At 44.9% G+C, this 23,784-nt stretch overlaps 1 protein-coding gene across 3 annotated transcripts in view; it reads left to right on the top strand.

The window, feature by feature from the left end:
- Nucleotides 1–6,355: 6,355 nt before the first annotated feature.
- Nucleotides 6,356–23,784, top strand: part of BMF (Bcl2 modifying factor) — a 46,950-nt gene continuing 29,521 nt past the window's right edge. For 2 of the 3 annotated variants that reach the window (XM_080997600.1, XM_080997602.1), the window contains exons 1-3: nt 9,584–9,686; nt 12,734–13,054; nt 16,817–16,980. In XM_080997600.1, coding sequence (XP_080853726.1) covers nt 9,632–9,686; nt 12,734–13,054; nt 16,817–16,980 — 540 coding nt within the window. In that variant the 5' untranslated portion in view covers nt 9,584–9,631. Of the gene's footprint in view, nt 6,618–9,583; nt 9,687–12,733; nt 13,055–16,816; nt 16,981–23,784 lie in introns of those variants that run through there. The other variant, XM_080997601.1, reaches the window with a different exon arrangement.

Raw genomic sequence — 23,784 nt, 5'->3', positions numbered from 1 at the left:
AGTACCGTAGATTTTAACTTGCCCCACTCCAGCACTCCTGACGCAGCCACGATCTCTGGCCCCAGACTGGCGATAGCTAGCTGCATAGGAACAATTTTAGCTGCATTGGGATTGCTGGGAACTAGAATAGGTTGGAACCTGCAGTCCTGATGCCTCTGTGAGAGATTGGGGAGGTTGTATGCCTGTGTGTATGTCTGGGTGCATATGCATGAGTGGGGGAAGGAAGGGTCTATGTCCGTGTGGATGCTGTCCCTGGTTCTACCTGCTGCCTGGTTTTGCCTTGCTGTGTGGCCTCTACCTGCCCACACACTGCTGCCCATTGCTCTTTTTTGCCAAGAGGCTTTCTACCATCCTTGGCCTAGACCTTGAATGCAAAAACTTTTATTATGTGTACAAGGCTAGTGGAGATCCAGGTACTCTGATTTAAGGATGACTGTTTCTCTCATTAAGAAGAAATGAGGGTGTCAGCCATGCCCACCCACTTAATGCACCTTGGGAGTCTTCAGAAAATGGAATTGCTTTAATGGCAAAGCTACCTGAAATCACCTGCAAAATAATATCATCACAGGACTGAAGAACCGCCTGTTTCTTTAGAAACTGAACAATGGTTTTAGGCAGCAATCCAAACTGAAAATATGCTTATGAAGCAGAAATTCTGTTTTTGTGGCCAATGCCATTAAAACACATTATAAAAAGGGGAACTAGAATGGATTTTAAATGCAGGCTCAATTAGCTGGAAATGCGATGGTGATCCTGGAAGCACAAACAACATCCTTTGCACATCAGTCCTGATTTCGAGAGGCGGGATCTCTAATCTGCCTCATAAGCTAATATAATTGTACTGTAAATGAACTCTGTGTGTCTAAAACTATCTTATTTAAATGCTAAAGCGCATATAGTGCATTTTCCCAGCCATTGTACATTTGTTTTGTGTTGGTGATGTTGCCCTCTACTGGTAGTTTCAGAGAAAAATAATGTATTTCAGAGGGCATTTCCCAACTATAGTTTTAGTTTTTCTGTAGTAAATGTGCAGCCACTACTGCTCTGTAGTTTGTAGTGCAGCCACTACATCCGCTCTCTAGTTTGTACGAATATCAGCCACATGGCTATCACATTTTCCCTCACTATGGCTGCATTACATTTTGCCTTTGGGGAAAATGCAATTCTTCTCCCAGGGAGACGGGATTCTTGCTTTGTGGAAAGTAATAGCATGAGTATCACAACAACTGTTTTACACACTGCAACATAAATGGTCACGTGCAACAGCAATATTCTCAGAGTTGCCATGAAGCAGTTATTAACCTGAGAGCTGTAGCCCAAAATTGCTTGCAATGCCACACAAGGATAAGTGATACAACAGCAACTGTCCCCCGCCCCGCCACTCCCACTCATACAGTGACTTTTGTTTAAAATGTGCCTTTGTGACTTTATACCTTAGAAGAGGGGCACTCCACTGTTATATTACACTCTGCTGCAGGAGTGTGATATATCTAGCTCTTTTTTAAAGCATGTCAGACATCAGTACAGTGGTACCTTGGTTCTCAAATTTAATCCGTTCTGGAAGTCTGTTCCAAAGCCAAAGCGTTCCAAAACCGAGGTGCGCTTTCCTATAGAAAGTAATGCAAAATGGATCAATCCGTTCCAGACTTTTAAAAACAACCCCTAAAACAGCAATTTAACATGACTTTTACTATCTAACAAGACCATTGATCTATGAAATGAAAGCAATAATCAATGTACTGCAGTCACACAATCAATCAATCAGTAGCTGAACTGGGTTCCACTCAGTCACAAAAACAAACCAAAAAAGCCTCAAAAACAAAAAAACTCAAAATAAATAGCAAAAACAGACAGACCACAGTGTAACACTCAAAACAGAAGTGCGACACTCAAATCAGAAGCGTAACACTCAAAACGGAGGATGTTCAGCTTCCGAAAAAAGTTCACAACCCGGAACACTTACTTCCGGGTTTGCAGTGTTTGGGTTCCAAGTTGTTTGAGTACCAAGGCATTTGAGAATGAAGGTACCACTGTAACAATATCTTAGCCTATTCTCAGCAATGCCGACTGGCAAACACAAGTGAGGCTGCCTTCCCACATTGTTACCAAATTCTAAGTGTCAGCAAGGTTATCTCTTTGGCTTACCAGTACTACACTAGCGTACCATTATTTTTATTCCATTCTCTGAAGGCTCTGTATACCTCCTTTCCCTTCCCAGTTTTGGAGTTGGTTCTAAAATTACCAGAAGCAGGGCCTTCTCAGTGGTTGCACCCACTTTGTGGAGTGCCTTTTCAAGTGAGATCTGTTAGGCCCTGGTGTACTATAGTCCTTTAGATATTTTGCCAAGGCGGTGTTTTGCTGAGTAGTACTTTTTAGCATGTTATGTTATATTACTGCTGTCCCTTTTATGATTATTGTTCTGTGATTATTGTTATTTAAGTCACGACTCAATCCTGTTCCTTTTTGTAATTGCTGCTCCATGCTTCTTATTTTCTATCCATTGATGCATATGTAAGCTTTGTCTTGCTGTTGTAAGCTGCATTTTAAAAAGGTGGGCTGTATGTTTTAAAAATAAAATAGTCATAAAATTGCTCCCGATTGTTCCTTTAAAAGCGTGGCTTGCACACACCACTGTTTAAATGGGATGCTGAATGCCAGCCACTCTACCAGGTCGGATCCACTGGGAGCTCCTGACCCAGGTTTGCAAAGAAAAATTGGGAGCAAAGGCTTGCCTTTGGCGCTGTTTAAATTTGGCACTGAAAACAAGTCGTGTTGCATCCAGCAGACATTGGATCTACTGGGGGGCTAATATCAGGAGCCGCTGAGTGGATCTGACCCTAGCTGTGCAGCTTGCCTTTGGTACCGAATTTAAATGGCAACAAATGCAAACCACATTTGCAAAGGAACAATTGAGAGCACACCCTTAAGGCTCCTGATGGTTCATTTGCAGCTGTGGCTTTACCTGCCCCACACCTGGTATCATGTGATGTCAGGTGAGTGACAGGAGGGCATGACTGGGAGAAGATGGCCTTGCCTGTTAAATCAGGAACCCTAAAAATGCTGTATGTTTGTACCTCGTACCATTTTTCATAAAAAGGAACCATTATACTGGGATATGAGTTGAATTTCTCCTCTGGGTATTGATGACTTGGATTCTCAAGGCTAGAATTGTTGAAGTTTTTAACCACAGAACAGCATCTGCAAACAAAGTCGCCTCTTCATCCTTTTAAAAGTCTGTGTGGCAGCACAATTCTATGCCTATTTACTCATTTCCATTGGTGGAAATCACTTCTAGGTGCATTTGAGATTGTAGCTTGAAAGTCTCAACAAACTATGCAGGCTGCTGGAGACAGACGACAATATTCAAAGGGGCAAGTTACAGGGGACCTTGGGAAATATACTGTTGGGTGCCCCCTCTAGTTAGCTCAACCTGACCTACCCAGAGCCAATTTGCCCATGAGGCAAGGAGAGGTGACTCCCTCAGGTGACAGGATCCATAGGGGCAGAAGATCTGGCCCATGCTGCCTCCACAGTGCCCTCTCAGTGAATAAGAGGCACTACAGTCATACCTCATGTTACGTCCGCTTCATGTTACGTTCTTTCAGGTTACATCCTGCGGCGACTCGGAAGTACCAGAAAGGGTTACTTCTGGATTTTGCCGCTTGTGCATGCACACAAGCGCAAAATGATGTCACGCGTATGCGCAGAAGCAGCAAGTCACAACCCGCACATGAGCAGAGACGCCGCTGCGGGTTGCGCTCTTTTCATGTTGCGAACGGGCCCGTTTGCAACCAGAGGTACCACTGTACTGGTCTCCTCCCATCCCATTCCCACTGTCGATCTTTATTCCCTCTTGTTCCTGATGTAGATCACTCCCCTTGCCATTTTGTGACTTGCCTCAGGTGCCAAAATGTCTTGGGCTAGCCCCACCAACCTTTAAGAGAAGGCAAACAATGGGGTAGAGGTGGCAGAGCAAGAACACACTCTAGGGGCAGAATGGGAGGGACAGTTGGACTCTGTGGTGCTGCCTTTGCAAAACAAAAACACTTAAGCCGTTCCTTCTGCTCACTTAATTTCTGCCCTTGCAGCATGGAGGATTGGCACCCTAGCCAAATAGCCTCGCTACTTTACTATGCAGAGGGAAAGAAAGGGTGAGCAAGCAGAGGCTTGCCATTGCATTTGTTCTGGGGTACTTCCTTCTGAGCCCACTCCTGACTGCGCACAGAGGCAGGGTGAGCAAGCAGGTAGAGAATCCCAAAGGGAGAAGAAGGCGAATGATCAGGAGCAGTGGTAGGTGCTCTTTGTATCCCTTGCTTCCCCAATCTTCTCGAGTTAAAGGGTTAACAGTAGGAAGGGGATGAAGTGTTGCTGTGCACAGTGCAGAGCAGCCCCCCCCCCCAGTGGGCCCAAACTTTCCAGGGACTGATGCATCTCAGCAGCTGCTCATCAGCAGGCAAGACAGATACAGGAAACCTGAACAGCTTGTTTTACAGAAGCAAACATGATAAGGAGTGTGCATATCTCAAGCAGTAATCCTGTCTCTCTCTCAAACCACCTCCAGCTCTATGGAAAAGCTGTAATCTGTTTCCAGCCTTAGAAAAGTGTAGTCTTGCAGACGATTATATGCTTTGGCTGAAATCCCATCACATTTACAAGGGTGTAAGTCCCATTGAAGTGGACAGAGACCTTGACCAAAGCCTCTTAAGGATGCTTACTTAAGACTAGCTCTTTGCTGAGCCCCATCAGATTTACTCCTGAATAAACATTGCTATCATGGTGTTGCATCAATGGGCATTGTGCTTCACAGAGTTTCATGAGCAAAGTCGGATATCCTATGGAGCTCACCAGCTAATGTTGACAATGGGGAGAAGAAACATGGAGAAGAGAGACTTAGGAAAAGGGTAGCAATAATGCAAGGAATGAGTGCAGTTACATATGCAGTACTTAATGTACACTTCCAGTCAGGTCATGGACTGTACCTTTGTTACAAGCAACCAAGGTGTCACAAAGTTAGTGAGCAAACTTTTGAGTTCTCCAGAATTCTTCATCAGACTGAATATTAAGCAGATGGGGGGGCGGGGAGCTGACTGTATGTTGAAGCCACACCGTCTGCATTTAGTCCAAGACAGAATGTATGAGATATAATAGAGCCTAATCTAATGATGTCTGCTGGGTGCTGTGCAGGTTTCAAGTTGCACCTAAGGACTGCCGGGACAAAGAAGCAAATGATGGCTGATCCCCATTTATGAAAGTATAAAACCCAGCAGTTATCTGGAGCTTTCTCCAACCCTTAAGCGACACACACAGATGGAAAGGGAAACGAGCTAATTGACTTGTTATTCATAATTAGCAGCATTACTATGCTGCTCCGTAACTGAAGTTCTGAAGGCGGCATATATAAAAATTGTTAAAACAATGAACATCTTTTAAGAAAACAATATACAGTATAAAACGCAGTGCAGCAGAGATGACCAACAAAATTAAATCAAAACAGGCTGTAAAAACTTTTAGAACCCCAAACATCAAAATCTATGGGAAATATAGAGAATAATAAAGAAATTATCATTTGGCATTGAAAATAGAAAGCAAGATTCTGTCTCCTGTCCCACATTATGGACCAGGATGACTTCCCTTGCTTTTTATTTGTCTTGGGGAATACATGTATAGTTACAGGAGTGAGGTGCCAAGAGTCATAGGACATGCCAAGTCCACTCGTGGAGCTACAAGCAGTTTCAAAACAGGAAGCAAAGGCAAGAACGGACAGAGGTTTTACAATGGAGGGAAGTAAGCAATGGAGTCTCCAAAGGATCTCCGCTGGGAATTGTGCCATCTTGGTGGCTTTTAAAAAAATATGAGCCCAATCTAGGGAGGACTGATCTACGTAGCCACGCGCTGTGTAACAACTAAATGGAACATCCCTGTTTAGCAGCAGTAGGAACAAACTTTGCCTTCTAAGTGAGATGATGGGGCCTCGTGAATGAGAGTCCAAGCAACTTCTATGCACACGGGTGGGCGGGAGCGCAGGTTTCCCACAACATCGATTCTCCCATCTGCAGGGGGGAAGTCCGGTCGTGTGAAGGGGGCCTGGCGGGAGCGAAGAGGGGAGAGCACCGGGGTAGTTGGCGTTCGCTTGGAAGCCGCTCCGCTCTCCCTTCCCGCCTCGCTGTGAGTGGAGATCCCGAGCGCCACTGGGCGAAGCAGCCACGTTGTGTTGCCCCCAGCGCCGCTCGCGGGAGCCCGGGACGCCTCCGGGGATCCCCATTGGCCGGCTCCCTCGGGCGCGTCACGACGGGGGCGGGGCTCCCATCAGCTGTTTGGGTAATGCCAGGAAGCAAGTGTATTTTGGAAACAATGCCGTGTGCGGCTGGCGGCGGCGGCGGCGGCGCCTGAGGTTGCAGCCCGGGGACTTTCCGGCTCCCGCTCTTTCCGCTGGCCGCGCTCGCTGGCGCTGCTGTTGCAGCAGCAGATCAGATCAGATCAGGCGAGGGTTCCGCTTCTCAGGGTTCGCTGATCCCGCCTTGCAGCGGCTCCCGAGCCTCTTGCCTAAAGGAGACGCTCGCTGGCCGCGAAGCCCCGACCACAGTCCCGCCCAGGCGGAGTCGCAAGTAGGGCACCAGGTCAGTAGTGTGTGTGTGTGTTAGTCGCGCGTGTGTATATAGATATTGATAGATAGATGTTTGTGGGTGTGTAATATTATTTGATCCGTGACAGGCGTTGCCTACAGACGGGGAGGGCGAGTTAACTCCTGACTAAGCATCGCTCTCATGGGTCGCCATTGATCAGATCTTCATTTCAACTTTTAACGGAATTGTTGCATTTCCTAAGTACCTACTGTTACTCGGCTTCAGCCTTCACGATTAGGTGGGCTGTAAGTTTAAATGAATGAATGAATTCTCCGAAGGGCTTCGTTAGAGGTATACGAATCTTAATGTTCTGCGATCTCTGAGCCGATAAGTAGAGCAGGGGAGCACACCCTCCCCCCACAATCTCTGTATTAGTTTGGGGGTAGTGCTTTGGGGGTTTTTTTATCTTACTTTTACAATTTCAGCGTCTACAGTTAAGAAAAAGGTTTGTTGGCAAATGTATATGTGCTTCACCTTTTCTTTACATGCACCAGAAAACTGGGATCTCATGAGTTCATGCAACCTTACCCCTTCCACTTTTTCACCTAACTTTCCAGGGGATAACATCATTCCTCTGAACAGATGAGCAGAATGAAAAGTATCAGTGATCACTGAGTTTCTGATAAAGGCTGCCACTTTTTTTCTGGCAAGGCTTCTTTGCCTCTAAAACAACTACTCTGCAGTCAGAAGCTCAAAGGGAAAACGTAAATGTGTTGGATTTGTACCTGTCAGCTAGCTATTAGGACTGCCACTTTTGTTCTGGGACAACTCCTATCTCAGACAGATTAAGTGAACTAGTGGATACCAACAGTTCAACCATCTCAGTGGTTCCTAATCGCTTCCTTCACTGTGGCTTCTTGGCATGATGTAAATAATATAGTTCAATTCATCTTTCACCATCTCGAAATAGAAATGCTTGAGCCCCTTCCCTCGAGAGACAGCCGTAGTAAACAGATCTTGAACTCTTTACATAAAGCAACAGATCAGGCAGGGGCCAAAAGGAGTGATTTTTTAAAAACTGCTTATTTGCTTTGTGTTACTAATAAAAAAGGAGTCATTTCCTTTAGGTGGTTTGGCCACTAATGTGCTGCGAGACAAATACTTAACTAAAGGATCAAATGACTTTATATACCAGATGTGCTCTGCAAAGTACTGCGTTTGTCAAATGGTCTTAATAACTTTGGAGTTTCTTTTGTCTGTGTGTCTGTGTGTGTGTGTGTGTGTGGTAAGGATGTCTTTTGGCCTCATCCTGAATTGAATTGATGCATTTCAGTCTTAAATCTCTGAGGAACAGAAGGTGCAGGGAAGAGTTAAAAAGGGAATTGTGAAGTCCAGCTTGCTTTGTTTTGGTTAACTGGCAGTGCATGTGTGTCCTATAGCCTTCCTCTTTGCTTCGCTCTTGAGAGCAGGCAAGTGGCTGCAATGTTTTGTTCGAGGCTTCTTTTTTTCTGAGGGAATGCTGGAGGGAGATGGAAGAATGTATGCATTGTATAGTTCCCAACAGGTGTTTCCAAGTTGGGAGAACTGCAGGACTATTCTAATTTTACATGATATTTTTTTTAGAAGTTGCTTGCTGAACTGACTTCCTTCTTTCAAAGGGATGCGATTATTATTTATTATGCTTTGACAGCTCTTTCAGGAAATGTAGAGCAGCTTATGTGGGGCTCCCAGCTGCTGACCAGGCTGGAATTTTCTATAATGTTATAAATATAACAGCATCAAGTGCCCTCAACTTGCCCTCATAAGTGATTTCTAAGGTAGGCCATGCCTGTGCTCTGTATTCCTTATCCTTAAATAACCACTGTAAAGATTTTCCTCCCTTTAAAAACCTGTTCCTTCTCCAAGCTTATTTCTTTGCATCCTGTCCTACTTCCAAGGATCGGAGACTCTCTTGTCCGCTTCCCAGTCTGGTGAGGTGGATAGCCTGAAGGAGAGTGCAGAGTTTCTCCCAAGCTTCATGCTCAGCGAAGCCTAGTGTCCCGGTCACTGCACACAAAACCCCACTCAGGCAGCCCTATGGGCTCTTCTCTTGGACTGAGCCCCACGGAACACAGCTGAACTTGCTTCTTGGTAACCGTGCATCCACTGTAAGGGAACACTTTGGCTTTGAGATCTGCTGTGCATAGAATCTTATTGAATGTTTCGACAAGTGGTAGGGAACCTGTGCCTCTCCAGAAGTTTCATAGGATAGTAGAATTGTAGAGTTGGAAGGGCCCCCAACGGTCATCTAGTCCAAGCCCCTGCAATGCAATAGTCCTGCCCACAGCTGTCCATGGGTGGGTGGTGTTGGGCTGCAATTCCCATCAGCCCCCACCAGCATGGCCAGTCATCAGGGATGAAGGGAGCTCTGGAGTGCATCAGGTTCTCCACCACTTTTATAGATCTCTGCAAGCACGTTTTTTATACTGAAATATATAGTATAAGGCTCTGACTACAGTGGCTGCTGGTGTCTCGAGACATTTATGGGGATTTGGGGCCTACCCTACTAGATAACCATGCTTCAGTCGTGAGCTCGGGTGCAGGGCTGGTCTGAAGTACCGCGAGTGATAGCAAGGGCCAGCAATATCCTTCCTGCCCCCAGGCCCCATTGTTCAAAACATGGCCAGCTCTGTTCTCCTCTTTTTTTACTTTTACAGCCACTTGTCCCTCCATTTGCAGTTTCAAGACTTGTCCTTTTCTATTTGCCCCTTGCTGACTTTTCACTTGGAAGGTTGTCTGAATTCATGTAACCGAAGGCACCTCCCAAGAAGCGGAAGGAAAAGCTGAGAAGATTCTCTTCTGCAATGTGTATTACAAGCTTCCAATGCAACTACAGCAGAAGGAAAAGCAGAGCATGTGATACTCTCCCCCTGCCCCTCAGCCTGGACCAACAAGATATTACTCTTACTGTTTCAGGAAATGTTTACTCCTATTCCACTTACTTGTAATCTGTAATCTTCATCTTTCCTCTTGTACTTTAGATATGGTGTGTGCATGTTCTGGAACTTTGAGCTTAACAGCCCAGTGTTATGAATTCCTATATAGAAGTCACATTAACTTCAGTGGCAATGGACTTATTTCCAGGTAAGGGTGTTTATGACTGAAGCCATCTAGTATCAACTTGCACATCTTGACTCTGAAGTAAGCTCCGCTGAGTTCAATCGGAAGCTTCTCCCAATTGCAATTTTAAAGCAGAAGTTCGGGGTGTCTCTCCCTTTTTCTTTCCCCAGAGACCTTGGAACAGGGATTGTCAAATGATCTCCAGTAGTGACAACCTATGCTTAGGCTCTGGATTTACATTACTTCTCTTTCAGTGAATTCAGAAACAATGTTGTTTATGTTGCTGCCTACTGATCTGTCTTAAAGTTCTTCTTACTGCTAGTTAAACTACAAATCTATGCCTCTTGCATGGATCTGAATAGCGGGCTGTAGCTGACATGAAAACCAAATCATATGAACATCAGAAGACCAGACCAGCATCCTAACTAGTCCAGCTTTCTGTTTTCACAAGCAGGAGCTGAGCTCAACAGCATTCTCCCATCCTGTGGTTTCCAGGAACTGGTATTCAGAAGCAGTATTCTGTTTAGTGAGGATACATCACATAGGTTGAATCATTCAGACGTAAGACAGCTTCACAGCAGAGCGAAACATCTGGAATTGGACTGTATTTGCAGCTGAATCCTATGCAGGTTCAGTTGGAAGTCCTTCTGGTTTCTGTAAGACTTATTCCCAAGCAGAAGCATGCAACACTCCTCTGTGCCAAGGCTCTTGATAAAAGTCTTGTAGGTTATATTGCACAAACCACCGCAAAACAAATGACCCAAAGATTGAATTTCACTTCCTTGTTCAGGGTCTGGAGGCATTTGTGTGTGTGTGTGTGTGTGTGTGTGTGTGTGTTTAGATTATGCTAGTTTTAAAAGGAATAACAAGGGACTTAATTGCTGGTTGTAAGGAGCTTTAAAAACACTACATTGCCTGCTCTTCTAATCTCTGACCCAAGGACATGCCCGTGGACATCTCTGGTTTTATATGTTCAAGCATTTTATGGAACTGCTAAAAGGAACTGAAGCTTTTTCTTTTTCGCCACAGCTTTTCTTCAGAGGTGGTCACCAAAAACTTCTTCTTTTGAGCAGTTCAGTTTTAACAGAGAAGGGAGAGATATTTGGATTTGGGAATTCATCAGAATTTCCAATTTCTTGGAAGATAAGGCTATGTTCTACTCCATTGCCGTATGCCTCTGAATAACAGTTTTTTGGAAATCAAAAGTGGAAATAGGGACTGTTGCACTCATGTTTTGCTGGTGGGCTTACCACTGGCATCCATTTGGTTACTATCAGAACATGATGGTGGCCTTTGACACAATCCCAGCAGAGCTTTCCTTATGTTTTTCTGTCCTAGACTTGTGGCAATGCTCTGTCTGTCCATCTCAGTGCCTTTCGATCTTTCTGTGCAGAAGAATGAGAATTACAAGTTGTTGAACTTCCGTCCACTGCACGTACGTGGCGGGTGGTCTTCTCTGGCAGCTGGGACACTCAATACTTCTAATATACCACTCAGGGCCATCATCATGTTGGCTCTTCTGTATTTCTCTATTCAGTCTGCTGGCATTTTGGTGGATGCAGAAGTTTTGAGACGGGGGCTTGGTCTTACTTCTTCCCTGATTATTGAAAGGCCAACTCTGTTGGGCAACATCCCAACAAGCCTCTTCCTCCCCAAGGCCCTCATTCATCCTGTCTTTTCCCCTGTTGACTACATCATTCAGACTGGCAACAGCACCCAACATCCTTCACTTCGTTGGGTTCCATCTTGTGTGGGCGTTTTCGGAAATCAGGTGGCTGATCAGATGGCTAGGAAGGCTTTGGGATAGAGGGACATTGCTCTTGGACATAAATGGACACAGGTGAACAGCAAAAGCAGTGGAAGGTGGGTTCTATAGGTTGGAGGTTATTCTCCTTTTCTCCAGTATTGGAGGCTTTTGTATTTTTACAATGACACACAAGTTAGTTGGCTCAAGAATTTTCATGGGGCATTGTGCTCTCTGGGGTGGCTTGTACTCTGGATGTTGTGAGGTTTGTAGGATGGAGAAAACAATTCATCATGTTCTGCGGGATTGCTTGCTGTATATGGAAGACTGAGGACCTCTATTATGTAGTTTGGTGGTGTCTGTATGTTACAAGTTTTCTGTGGGGGTTCAGTGGGGTTTTTCTCTGGGGTTCAATGTTTGATAGTTTATAGCAATTCATGAAGGATACAACACTGTGGTTGAAATGGGGCCTTTCCTTGGACTTGCTATGCCATTAAACCTGGAGGAGAGACTGTAGTTATGAGCAGTCACCAGCAATTCCCAACTTGTTACTCAAGAAGGAAGTAATGCTGTCTCCCACCAAGAAGCAGTTATAAGCCTCTTATTGAGAACTTCTATTGATCTGATCCCCTTACGCTGTTCATCTTCTGTCTTGTCTTTTTGGCTAAGGTGGTTTGAGTTGCCAGTGACCGATCTGCTCCAGGTGTTTATAGGATTATAAGGGTTCTCTAGATCCATTTTGATCTCGGTTTGGAATATTTTATCAACATAGGGCACGCTTTGGATTTCTTGGCTTGGTTACCAGTCACCATCCAGTCCTACTTGATCCTCAAGAGTTTCAGCAGTGTATTGCAACTAAATCCCAGCATTTTGTATATCCTGCTAGTTGTGATTAGGTTCCAGCACCTGGTGTCCCAATTCTATTCTTCAGGTACATCCATCAGTCCCGACTAATACCTTGAAACATTTTTGTTTGATTGTAGAATCCTCTGGATTTATTGAGGACTTTGAAATCTAAGCACTGGGTATGGAAGGTCTTTATACATGTATATGTGGTTGTGACAGGCTAGCATGGTATTTGGATTCTAAAACATTCATCATGGAAGGCTTTTCTTGGACTTCCTCCTTGTGGCTACCTAGTTCATAAAAAGTCTGAACCTTTGGGTGCAAAGGAGGGAAGATTGTCCAGTTGGCCTCCATCATTTATCTCTTATCCCAAACCTAATTCACAGGCTGTTTCGTGAAGAAGGCGCAAAGAAAACCATGCATCCTCTCTAGGATATTCAGTGGCATTTTATCTACTTTCTTTTTTTGAAAAAAAATGCAGGTGAAATGGATTCCCCTGACTACCTGGAGGAGGATTTCTCCAATCTAGATGGGCTGGAGGATGATGTCTTCCACTCTGAAGACTGTGGACTTGCCAGTCAACCCAATGAGATGACATTTCCTGGCATTTTCACACAGAGTAAATCTTACAACTGCCTTCTGGGGAGATTCCAGCTCTTCCCACTTACACACTGTTGCGGCCCAGGCACCAGGCATGCCAAGCAGCAAGATAAGGCAACTCAAACCCTCAACCCATCCTCTTCTAGCCAGGATGTCATGTTACCTTGTGGAGTCACTGAAGAGCCCCAGAGACTCTTCTACGGTAAGAATGATGGGTGTTTATATACTTTTGCACTCAATGAATTGTCATGTGTTAGTATTCATGGCATTCTTAGATTACTTCTTATTGTTCTAAAGAAATATAGTTCTCTCTTTGTGTGGGACAAAGGACTGAAGTTGGAGGATCTTAAAATCTATATGGTCAGTACTGCACCATGATGCATGAAATTGGATTTGGGAAAAACACAATTCATTACCACAATTCATCTGAGTTCTGAAAACCTCAAAATATATATGCTATTTTCAGCAAGTTCCGTTCCTCATGGAACTTAGACTATTGTCAAAATAGCTCCTTTATATTTCTTCTAAGGGCAACAAACTGCTTAGAGCAGGGTTTCCTAAATTTGGGTCTCCATCTGTTGTTGGACTACAATTCCCATCATCTCTAGCTAGCAGGAGTAGTGGTCAGGGATAATGGGAATTGTATTCCAAAAACAGCCTGAGACCCAAGTCCAGGAAACCCTGGCTTACAGTATCAAATTGAAGTGTGGACATTTCAAGGTGGGAGAGGCCTGTCCCATATAATCCACTACATCTCACCAACTCCACAACAAGGAACAAAACCTTGCAGCATACCTGAATGCTTTCTTCTCAACATAAAAAAATGTGTTGGTTCAGTGGTACTGTCCGTCACATATATGGCACTTATACCTGTATGTCTACCAATGGGATGCAATTAAGTTCATGCATCAAATATCCACCCATCAGCAGTTTATATTAGGCAAACAGACCTATAATGTCAGAGCAAGAACAGTAAGATATCAGCAGCTTCCCATGTTAGTTTCCCTGGACACAGCGTTGTAGATCTCAGAGTTACTGTTCTTAGGAGCATCAAATCATGGTGATAAATGGTGCATGAGATAGTAAAACTGGGATTCATTCAGAAATGTGAGAGAATTAGCCTGGGGCTTCATAGAGATTGTTGTTTCTTTGCACAATATTAGCACAAAGCCTGCACCTTATGCACATTTAACTTGTGCTCATTCAGTTTCAAGCACTTGGCAAGTTTTTTAAAAAAATTAAAAAGGGGATGGGCATCTGGGAAAAAAGACTTTGGCAATCCCACCCACCATTGAACCCAATGTGTTTTGACTATACGCAATTTTAAGCAAGATCCATGAAATGTACTCCCCACCCCGCCCCAAAGTTGTGGTCTTACTGAGTTGCTGTCCCTTTAAGAACTGCATACAATGTTTTCTTTTGATCAGCTTTTAACAGACTAAATTACCTGGCTTTCCCTGGTTTCAATTTAGCATCTGAAGAGCTTTTCGCCTATGCAAGCTCATGCAATTTTGCAATTTAAAAGCTTCTTCATAGTGAAATAAATTTCTGCCCCACTCCTTATTTGCTATCCCCTCTCCTCTCACACGGAGCTCAGAAGGAAGTCCCATTAAATTACTCCCAAGTAAGTATGTACAGGACTGCAGTCTAATTGATTGAAAATCTTTTGTTGGAAAGGCGAACCTGGTAAACTGGGCAGGAGATCTTTTGAAAAGGTGTTAATTATTTTTAAAGCAGCAGTGCTTAGGAAGTGTGGGGACTTGGAGTAAATATTCTTCTGCCCCATGAAGGAGGGAATGCCTCTGCAAAGAGATTGCCTGCTGGGACACATTCAGGTACCAGCTAAAAACAGAGAATGCATTTTTCATGAGCACCATTGTTCTATCCATATGCAGATGCCATCATTTAACATGGCAATCCTAATGGGAAGGAAAAACTCAGAGGTGGATCTGGCACCAAATACAAAACCCTATTGGTGGGTGAGGGGGCAGTGGGATACAGTTTTTCCTCTCCCACTTGGTAGAGAATTAACTGTGCCAGCTCCAGGGCTGACGTACTTTAGAACTATGGATCCAAAACACCCACCCACCTCACTCACACACGAAAACAAAGATCACCACAGCCAATCACAAGCAAACAATCACACCCTAGGCCAACCCCAACCTCTCTCACCACCAAAGGAACACAAGTGAACAACACAAGCAACGCTGACACCAAACTCTACATACATTAAACATAATAGAAACACCGCCACCCGACCCCACCCCCATCCATCTTCCCTCTCTCCACCCCCCCTTTTCTTTTTTCTTTTCTTTTTTCTTCTCCCCCTAATGCCTCAACAAATGAAACGGATTTGTAAAAATGTTACATGGGGGAAAAAAATACGAGGCACTACACTTCTGTAAAACAAGAAAATCCTTAATAAAATATTTTAAAAAAAAGAACTATGGAAGGGAGTCTAAGAAACAAGATCCACAGCATTCTCAGACATGCAGACCTTCCAAATCTGATGGCAGAGAGCAGGCATAGGCAAACTCGGCCCTCCAGATGTTTTGGGACTACAACTCCCATCATCCCTAGCTAACAGGACCAGTTGCCAGGGATGATGGGAGTTGTAGTCCTAAAACATCTGTAGGGCTGAGTTTGCCTGTGCCTGGCAGAGAGGGAGGCCCACAGCATCCAACAACCCCCAGATGTTGGGCCTATTTGAAATCAAATCAATCACATAACTGGGGCAATTCAGGGTCCATGATTCTGTTTGGGGTTGTTTTTTTACAGAAAAATAATGTAGCATTTACAGTGTTTGCATGTACCTCTGTGGATTTAAATCAGAGGTGGTGAACCTTTAGCCGTCCTGATGTTGTTGGATTACAACACCAATAATCCTTGACCAATGGGGCTGGGGCTGATGGGAATTGGAGTCCAAGGACACTTGGAGGGCCATAAGTTCCCCATCCCCAGTTTAAGGGGATGTTTGAATCTTTTTATCTGCTCCAAAAAGGTGCCCAGCTGGCCCCATGATACTTCTCATGAAGTTCTATGAACTGCTGTTGCATAAAGCAGGGAATCCGTGGTCCTCCAGATGTTTGCTAGGCTTCCAACACCCATCAACCTCTTCCAGTGAGACCAGTGGTTGGGTGTGATGAGAGCTGGAAAATCAAGCAAAATCTGGAGGTCCACTGATTTCCTATCATTGGCTTAGAGACTAAAAGTGACCTATAATGTGACACGTCCAAGTCCATAAAACACACAAAGGTTTGTGAACAAATTCATTGGAAAAATACCAAACGTTCATCCAACAATACTATAAGAAGGATAAATCCCACCCCACCCTATGATAAGATGAGCACCACAAACAGGCCAGAAATTGTGCTGAAGCATGACACCAGTTAATAACCAAAAGCTTGGAGAACCAGGAAAGCCGTCTGGTGTTGAAAAGCTGACCGTGATAGTCCCACGTGTGTTTCCCTGCGGGGAGCATTCCACAAACAGAGTGGCCCATTTTTGCACTGCCAACCTCTGCACTTCCCTCAGAGGAGCCACTGGGGAAACTGCCCCATGGAGGGCTTCCTCTTTTACCTGTGAGCATCCTTAGGTTTACCCAGCAGAGGCAGCAGTACTCTAGAGTGGCTGTGAGTGTCATTTCAGTTTCCTACAAAAACCCAGAGGTCCCAGTGTAGTGTCATCCTAGAGCATTGTGGGAATTTAAAATGGAGTCTTATAGACCCAGTTGCCCAATGTGGAGGGTCCTGAGCAGGTATTGTCAGTCATGGATCCCTTAGCTTTCTAAAAGGTGTTTGAGGTTTAGCTATAAGTGTTTTGCTTAATTCAAATGAGACATTTTATTTCCTTGATTATGATCTTGATTTTGCTGTATTCTCTTCCGGTGTGCTGTTCATGGCTGAAGGATTGTTCACATACGTGAGAGGCTATAAGCGCCTGACTCTTCTCTGATGTTTGGCAGGGAACGCCGGGTTCCGTTTACATGTCAACCCCATTGGTTTCTCATTGAGTCCACACCTCCGGGAGGAACCTCGGGAAAGCCCACAGGAACTGCGAACTGAAGTTCAGATTGCACGGAAGTTACAGTGCATTGCGGACCAGTTTCACAGGCTGCACCTACAGAGGGTAGGTTGTCTTTTGGGCAAGGAAAGTGGAGTGTTGGTGGTGGAGTGAGGGGGGGGACTTTATTCACTGTCGAGGATGCTTTATTTGGTTTGGCCAAATGTGTTCTCTTCTTTTTCCGTTAGATAGCCTACACACACACACACACACATTACTGTTTTAATAATATACATTTGGGAAATTGTTTTTTGAACCATATTTCCTCTTTGTTCAATGGTCTTTTTAAAAATAATCATTCTGTTTTATTTTTTTTGGGGGGGGGGTTTCCGCCCTCCTTCACACAAAGCATCAGACTGCAGAATAATATTATTTCTTTACATAAAGCCAATTTCTCTTGCAGCACGACCAACGAATAGGCCTTATGAGGAGTTAGGAAGTTAGGAGCAGGCTTCATTCTTAATGGCCCTCACCAAATCCTGTAGGACTGAGTGAGAAGTCAGCAAAATGGTTGAGGAAAGGGCCTATCTGCTCTTCTCAATAAACAGTGGGTTGGCTCATGCCAGAGAGCAAGTTTAGCCCCCACCCCAGATATATGCCTCCATACGTACATACCTTTGGTTTCTCACATGCATTTCCCCCCTTCTCCTGCTCCTCTAGCTTTTTCACTTCAACTATCCCAAAGTCTCCTGCTCACTCAAATTCCCCTTGTAGAATCATAGAGCTGGAAGTGATTTAGTCCAATCCCCTGCTCACTGCAGGATCTACAAGCCATGATGCGAATGGGTGCCCCTAACAACTCTCAGCACCCTTAACAAACTACAGCCCCCAGAATTCTTTGGGAGGAAGCCATGACTGTTTAAAGTGGTATTGTAGTGCTTTAAATGCTTGGTGTAAAATGTGCCCTTGGGCTGGACTGCAGTGTACATTATTGATAGCCACATTAAAGGATCCTGGCTCCAACCCACTATTTAGAAGTATTGCTTTGTGTTTTAATTTCTTTGCAAGGAAAGGCACCTGTATAACCACAAGGTGTCAGAAGTTTCACCTTGGGCTTTTCTGATTTTTTAAATATTTCAAACCAAAGGAAGAAAGTTAAGGTCTTGAACTTCAGATCTCTCTTCTTTGCAGTCTGAGAGGAGCTAAGGTCACCTCTGGACATAGGGTGGCCCCTCTGCTCTACATCTCCCCCAGACCCCCAATTACTTCTGTGTAAACTACCCACACTGTTTCTGTGTCTGGTCTCTCCTCAGCCCATGTGGAACATTCTTAAACAGAAATCTCAGTGCTGAAACAAAAATAAAAATTCCCAGAATTCTTTGGGGGAGAGCCAAGACCGTTAAAACCAGTTTGTTTTAACATACCCAGAATGATGCTATCTGGGCCTGGGCAGATTTCCACTTCAGCTGTGAAGACATGCCAGAGCTTATCATTGCTGTGGGTTCTGCTTCTCTTCCAAGGATGAGTGCAAGTTGTGTCACAGGGCCAAAGCCTTGGTCCGGGGCCAGAGAGTTCTGTAACCGAACATACCAAGCTTTCTAAAAAGGAAACCTGCACTTTTTAATAATGTGGATGTCTCTTTGTAAGATAAGATGTTCATCTGAGCCGTTTTAAGGGATGTAAATTGAGGCGCATTGTCTTGCTGTGGCTGTTTCCAACTGGATGGAAGTGGGAGCAAAGATTCAGGAAGTTCTTGTGGGTTTGGGTCATGTGCGGAATGGATGTGGGCAGTGGCTGTGGAAGGCGAGAGTCTGACATTCTGCATCCATAGATGTTTCCTTTAGGCATTCTGGGACAGCTGTCTATGCAGATTCGGGATCAACCCAGGGAGAAGGATCTGCATGCACTTTTTTTTGGCTCATGTCCCACATGGGGCCAGACGTTCACATTCCAGCTGCCCATTGTTTATCTCAGAGTCTTGTGCTACCATCTTATTTATTCCCTTCCTTCCCAGGACTTTTTTGTACATTGTTGGTTGGGGTATGGTTGCACTTGAGCTAGTGTGTTCAAGGCAAAAGAGTGCAGTCTCCAAAGTTATTTGATCTAAGAAAGCAGATGTGAAAAAAGGTTAACTGGAACATTTAAAACCTACTGTTCATACTGTCTGGTGGCATCCTATTTTATTGCTTTGTGTGCACATGGAAGGTTCACATGGGGAGGGATTTTTTAAAATAAAAAAATCTCCCCTACCACCACTATGGACATCATTATCTCCCCCATCCTTCACTCCTGCCCTTAGATAGTATTTCTTCAATATCCGTCCTGGAACTCATCTGTGGCGTAGCTAACTTTGCCCAGAGTAGTAAAGGTTAACTGGGTGCCTTTTTCCCCTCCTTCTTCTGTCAAAAGAGTCCTGAAGGGAAGCCACAGAACTGGTTGTAACTCGACCCTTTCCATCTGGGGAGTGTAGCTATCCGATGTCTTTGTCTGGGAAATGTGTCCAAGAATGCCCCAGGAGGAGGGGGGGAAATAAAACCTGTAACCAAAAAAAGAAAATTGGCCGGTCCCCTCCCTTTTCTTCATCTTCGGGCAAGGAGTGTGTGTGTTGCCGTGGCACCCGGGTCCCTGAGGAACTGACTGCAGAGCAAAAGGAGGGTGAGAGAGAGACTTTCTGTGGAGGCCGGAGAATTGTGTGTCAGCCAAGCATGTGGAAGAGTTAGTAAACAAAAGCATCCCTCTTTACTACGACCTCATGCAGCCAAGAGAGGAGGGGCTCTTTCCCTTTCAGCTGAAATAATAGAGTGTTGTAAAGGAGAGGGAGAGTCCTAGCTGAACATTTGTTTTGTTTTTAAAGAGAGAGAGAAGCCCTGGACACAGGTGGGGAAGAACTTAAGCGCCGGGTCTTCACCGCTCAGTCTTTGGACTGATAACTGGCACTCTGCTGGCAGGGAGGCTTTTTGTGTTTGTACGGAGCGATGTTTGAGACCATTGAAGGTTTTATTTATCGCTACGCTTATGCTAATACCGTCTTTTCCTTCCCGCCTCGCTCTTTGCCAACTTTCTCCTCTCGTTTTTGGCAAAGATAATGGAGCGCTGTCCAGTCGCTTTTCTTTTGGTTGGGAAGGACGTCGGAGGCCAGGGAGACTTTGTCTTGCCCGTGCAGTTGCCTCCGTCTGGTTCAATGGCTCCAAATGGCACTTTTGGAGCAACCCAAAAGTTGGCCAAAGGCTGTGGCAAGCAGCTTCTGTTCTGCTTCGCTGACAGGACAGCACGTAAACCGCTGGGGGAGCCTCCAGGGTGCCAACCGAAAGCTGAACTAGAGTAGATGTACTTCTGGTGGCGTCCCACCAGTGGCAGCATCTGAAAGTAGAACTATTTAGGAGTGAGACAGGGCAGCCTTCTATCCACAGGATGCAAAGCTCCCCCATTCCCCTACATGCTCATAGATCTGGCCTGATGTTATGACAGCCACCATAGATAGGTCTCAAGGAGATTTGCAAATATACCACAAAACAGCTGAAACAGTTTTTAAAAACAACTAAAGATAGGCCTAAAAACAATACAAGATGAACACCTAAAGCAGAGACCTTTCCCTTGTCAATATTGGAGACCAGGATTCTCTGTAAATTTATCAAAGAAGACAAGCTATGGAGCTGCTCTTTGAGGTAGAAGACTATCCAAAACCAGGCTTCTAGCATTTAAAATGTACATAATTCTATGTGCATTTTCTCCATGGGAGTAGTTACATTGGGGTTTGAGCTGACTCATATTCAGAAAGATGCACCCAGCTCTCTTCAACTGCTCTATTAATTTATTAGACAAATTACACTCTCATAAAAATTTAGTTTATGTGCTTTCAGTGTAGTGGGCCCAAGCCTGTGGAACTCCATGCTAACTGAGATTAGACAGGCTCTCTCCTTGCACATAACTAATACTTCCTTGCTCCATTTTAAGGTGGTGTTTGGCTTTATGATATGTTCTCATTGTCGCATTTCCTGTGGATTTATTTTTACATATACTGCATAAAAATGCAGTCAAGCAGTACTGATACAGGGTAAGTAGGCAAAGTAATGTTAAAGTCAGATTCTGATTTGCAGGATACCAAAGTACATTAATCCATCTTTTTTAAACATTAAAAAAAATGAACCATTTTGAGGTTCTTTATCTGCAGGGCCTCAGACCTGATTGTGGGATGCCAGCCCATCTAAGGAACAGGTGTTGGATCCTTTGTATGCAGAACATGGACCTATAGTGTTTGCTCACAAGTAAGACCTGCTGAGTTCACTGAGGCTCATGGTGCAATCCTAAGTATAGGAAGCTGGTGCAACTTACGACGGATTAAATTAAGCTGGTGTTAAGTTACCATTGGGACAGGGGTGGCGCTGTGGGTTAAACCACAGAGTCTAGGACTTGCAGATCAGAAGGTCGGCGGTTCGAATCCCCGCGACGGGGTGAGCTCCCGTTGCTTGGTCCCTGCTCCTGTCAACCTAGCAGTTCGAAAGCACGTCAAAGTGCAAGTAGATAAATAGGTACCGCTCCGGCGAGAAGGTAAACGGCGTTTCTGTGCGCTGCTCTGGTTCGCCAGAAGCGGCTTAGTCATGCTGGCCACATGACCCAGAAGCTGTACGCCGGCTCCCTCGGCCAATAAAGCGAGATGAGTGCCGCAACCCCAGAGTCGTCCGCGACTGGACCTAATGGTCAGGGGTCCCTTTACCTTTCAGTTACCATTATTCCAAACTCCATTCAGCAGCAAGGCTACTGCAGGCTGATCTGGCCTTTAAAATAGAGTTTGACTTACACAACAACCCTCTTTGCTTGCGTGTGTTCCACCGGGTTGCCTGGTCACATGACTATTTCGAATAGGTGCAGGTCTATCCTTGTCTTGCCCCACTTCTGCAACCCTCCCTATTTCAGACTTAAGATGGTTCAAGATACACAGACTAAGCCAGAACAGCCATGTTAAGGGATGCATGCTGGCATGTTGCTGGCCGAGCTGGGATGAGGGAAATATGCTTGCGCAGCTCTGGTTCAGCAAAGACAGCCCAAGATCTCCCTATTCTAAATTTACACACCTTGATATTAGATTGCTCTATCAGTCCCAAATAAGGATGCATGGGATTATAGCAATGGGTAAGACCTCTTGCAAATGTTAACTCAACAGTGTGCAGCCTTTTAGAACAGCAACAAAAGCAATCAGTTTCCACTTGACTGTATTTTGGCTAGAGTCTCCTGTAATAGACAGGGAGTCTATAAGAAATGGGAGGCAATTTATTCTCGCGGCACTGAGGGCTGCATAACTGTCAATAAAATCCAGGAGACCTGACTCCAGTCCCCCTGCTCTGGCCTCCAGATCTTGCTGAGATAATGCTTTGGGGCTTCGGGGACATTTATGTTGAAAATGAGTTGTAATTGAGAGCTGTATATATTGACCAATAAAAGTTTATGGCAGCGAGGCAAGAAGGGGAGAAACACAAACTGTTAAATTCCTCCCTGCTTCTGCAGAAGACACACCAAGGGAGGCAAACCTGTCACAGCCTTTCAAAGGTGCTCTTGTCAGTGGCTCTAAATGGGATCATCGGGCGGAGCTTTGATTACCAAGGGCTCCCCCCAAAAGGGGATCATTTCCTTTACCCTTTGCTGCAGTTTCATGCAGAACGAAACTCTGCATTGCACACAATCTCCCCCCTTTTTCCCCAATGTTGCTTTTATTAACCCTGATTAGTATGAGGCAATGGAGCCCCAGGCGATGACAACGAAAAGACACCAGAGCCAAGAAATGTACCTCTTTAGGCTGCTTGTGGGGCTTTTTTTTCGGGGGGGGGGGAGTGTTTGTTTTTTGAAGTTAGACATAGGAAGAAGAAAAAACGTCCAGGGCGTATGCATGTGTATGGCTGTGCGTGAGAGATGGAGAAGCTGGGTAGTATTTGCTCTGCGGCCAGCACTGTTTAAATCGCTCTCTATATTTAGCCTCTGAGTCATCACAACTGCTGACAAGAGGCTGAATTAGCTGAGACTTTGGTGCTGCACCTGACTGCTGGCCTTTGTGTGTCTCCAACAGAGAAGGAGTGTAGCTCTGTCTCAAGATTTTCTGAGTCGCTTCATCCGGCAGATCTGAAAGTTCCACTTCTACCTCCAGTTCTGTGTAGTGTAAACACTGGCCACTCCCTCTTCCTCATTCTCCTTGGGGCATCAGCTAAAAGATGGCTTAAGTGAAAGGATCCTTGTCCATTGGCTTCTTAGGAGAAGAAGGATTTTGTGTGTGTGTGTTGCAAAATAAAGCCGTGTGCTAATAATAATAATAATAATAATAATAATAATAATAATTTATTATTTATACCCCGCCCGTCTGGCTGGGCCTCCCCAGCCACTCTGGGCGGCTTCCAAGAAATATTAAAATACTGTCATATATCAAACATTAAAAGCCTCCCTAAACAGGGCTGCCTTCAGATGTATTCTAAAAGTCTGGTAGTTGTTGTTCTCTTTGACATCTGGTGGGAGGGCGTTCCACAGGGAGGGCGCCACTACCGAGAATTTTTCTGGCAACCTGCTTCCATTGACCTGCTTATACTAAATCTTAAGAGCAAGTTAGGAATCGATTCTCAGAACTGGATTGTTGCAGGAAACACCACTGCAAGTTAGTAGAACTGAAGGAAGTTTGCACTCCTAGACTATCTGGTCTCCAGCCAGGGGTCTTGCTGCCTTCAGATAGCTACCTTGGCAAACTGCCATTTTTTACTCTTTATGCAGCAGTATGGTAAAGGTAAAGGGACCTCTAACCATTAGGTCCAGTCGCAGACAATTCGGGGGTTGCGGCGCTCATCTCACTTTACTGGTCGAGGGAGCCGGCGTACAGCTTCCAGGTCATGTGGCCAGCATGACTAAGCCACTTCTGGCGAACCAGAGCAGCACACAGAAACGCCGTTTACCTTC

The sequence above is a fragment of the Podarcis pityusensis genome (genome assembly GCF_964106645.2).
Source record: "Podarcis pityusensis genome assembly, chromosome: 1".
Taxonomy (NCBI): Eukaryota; Metazoa; Chordata; class Lepidosauria; order Squamata; family Lacertidae; genus Podarcis; species Podarcis pityusensis.
Note: the sequence above shows the minus strand (reverse complement) of the source record. Positions and strands in the feature narration are given on the sequence as shown.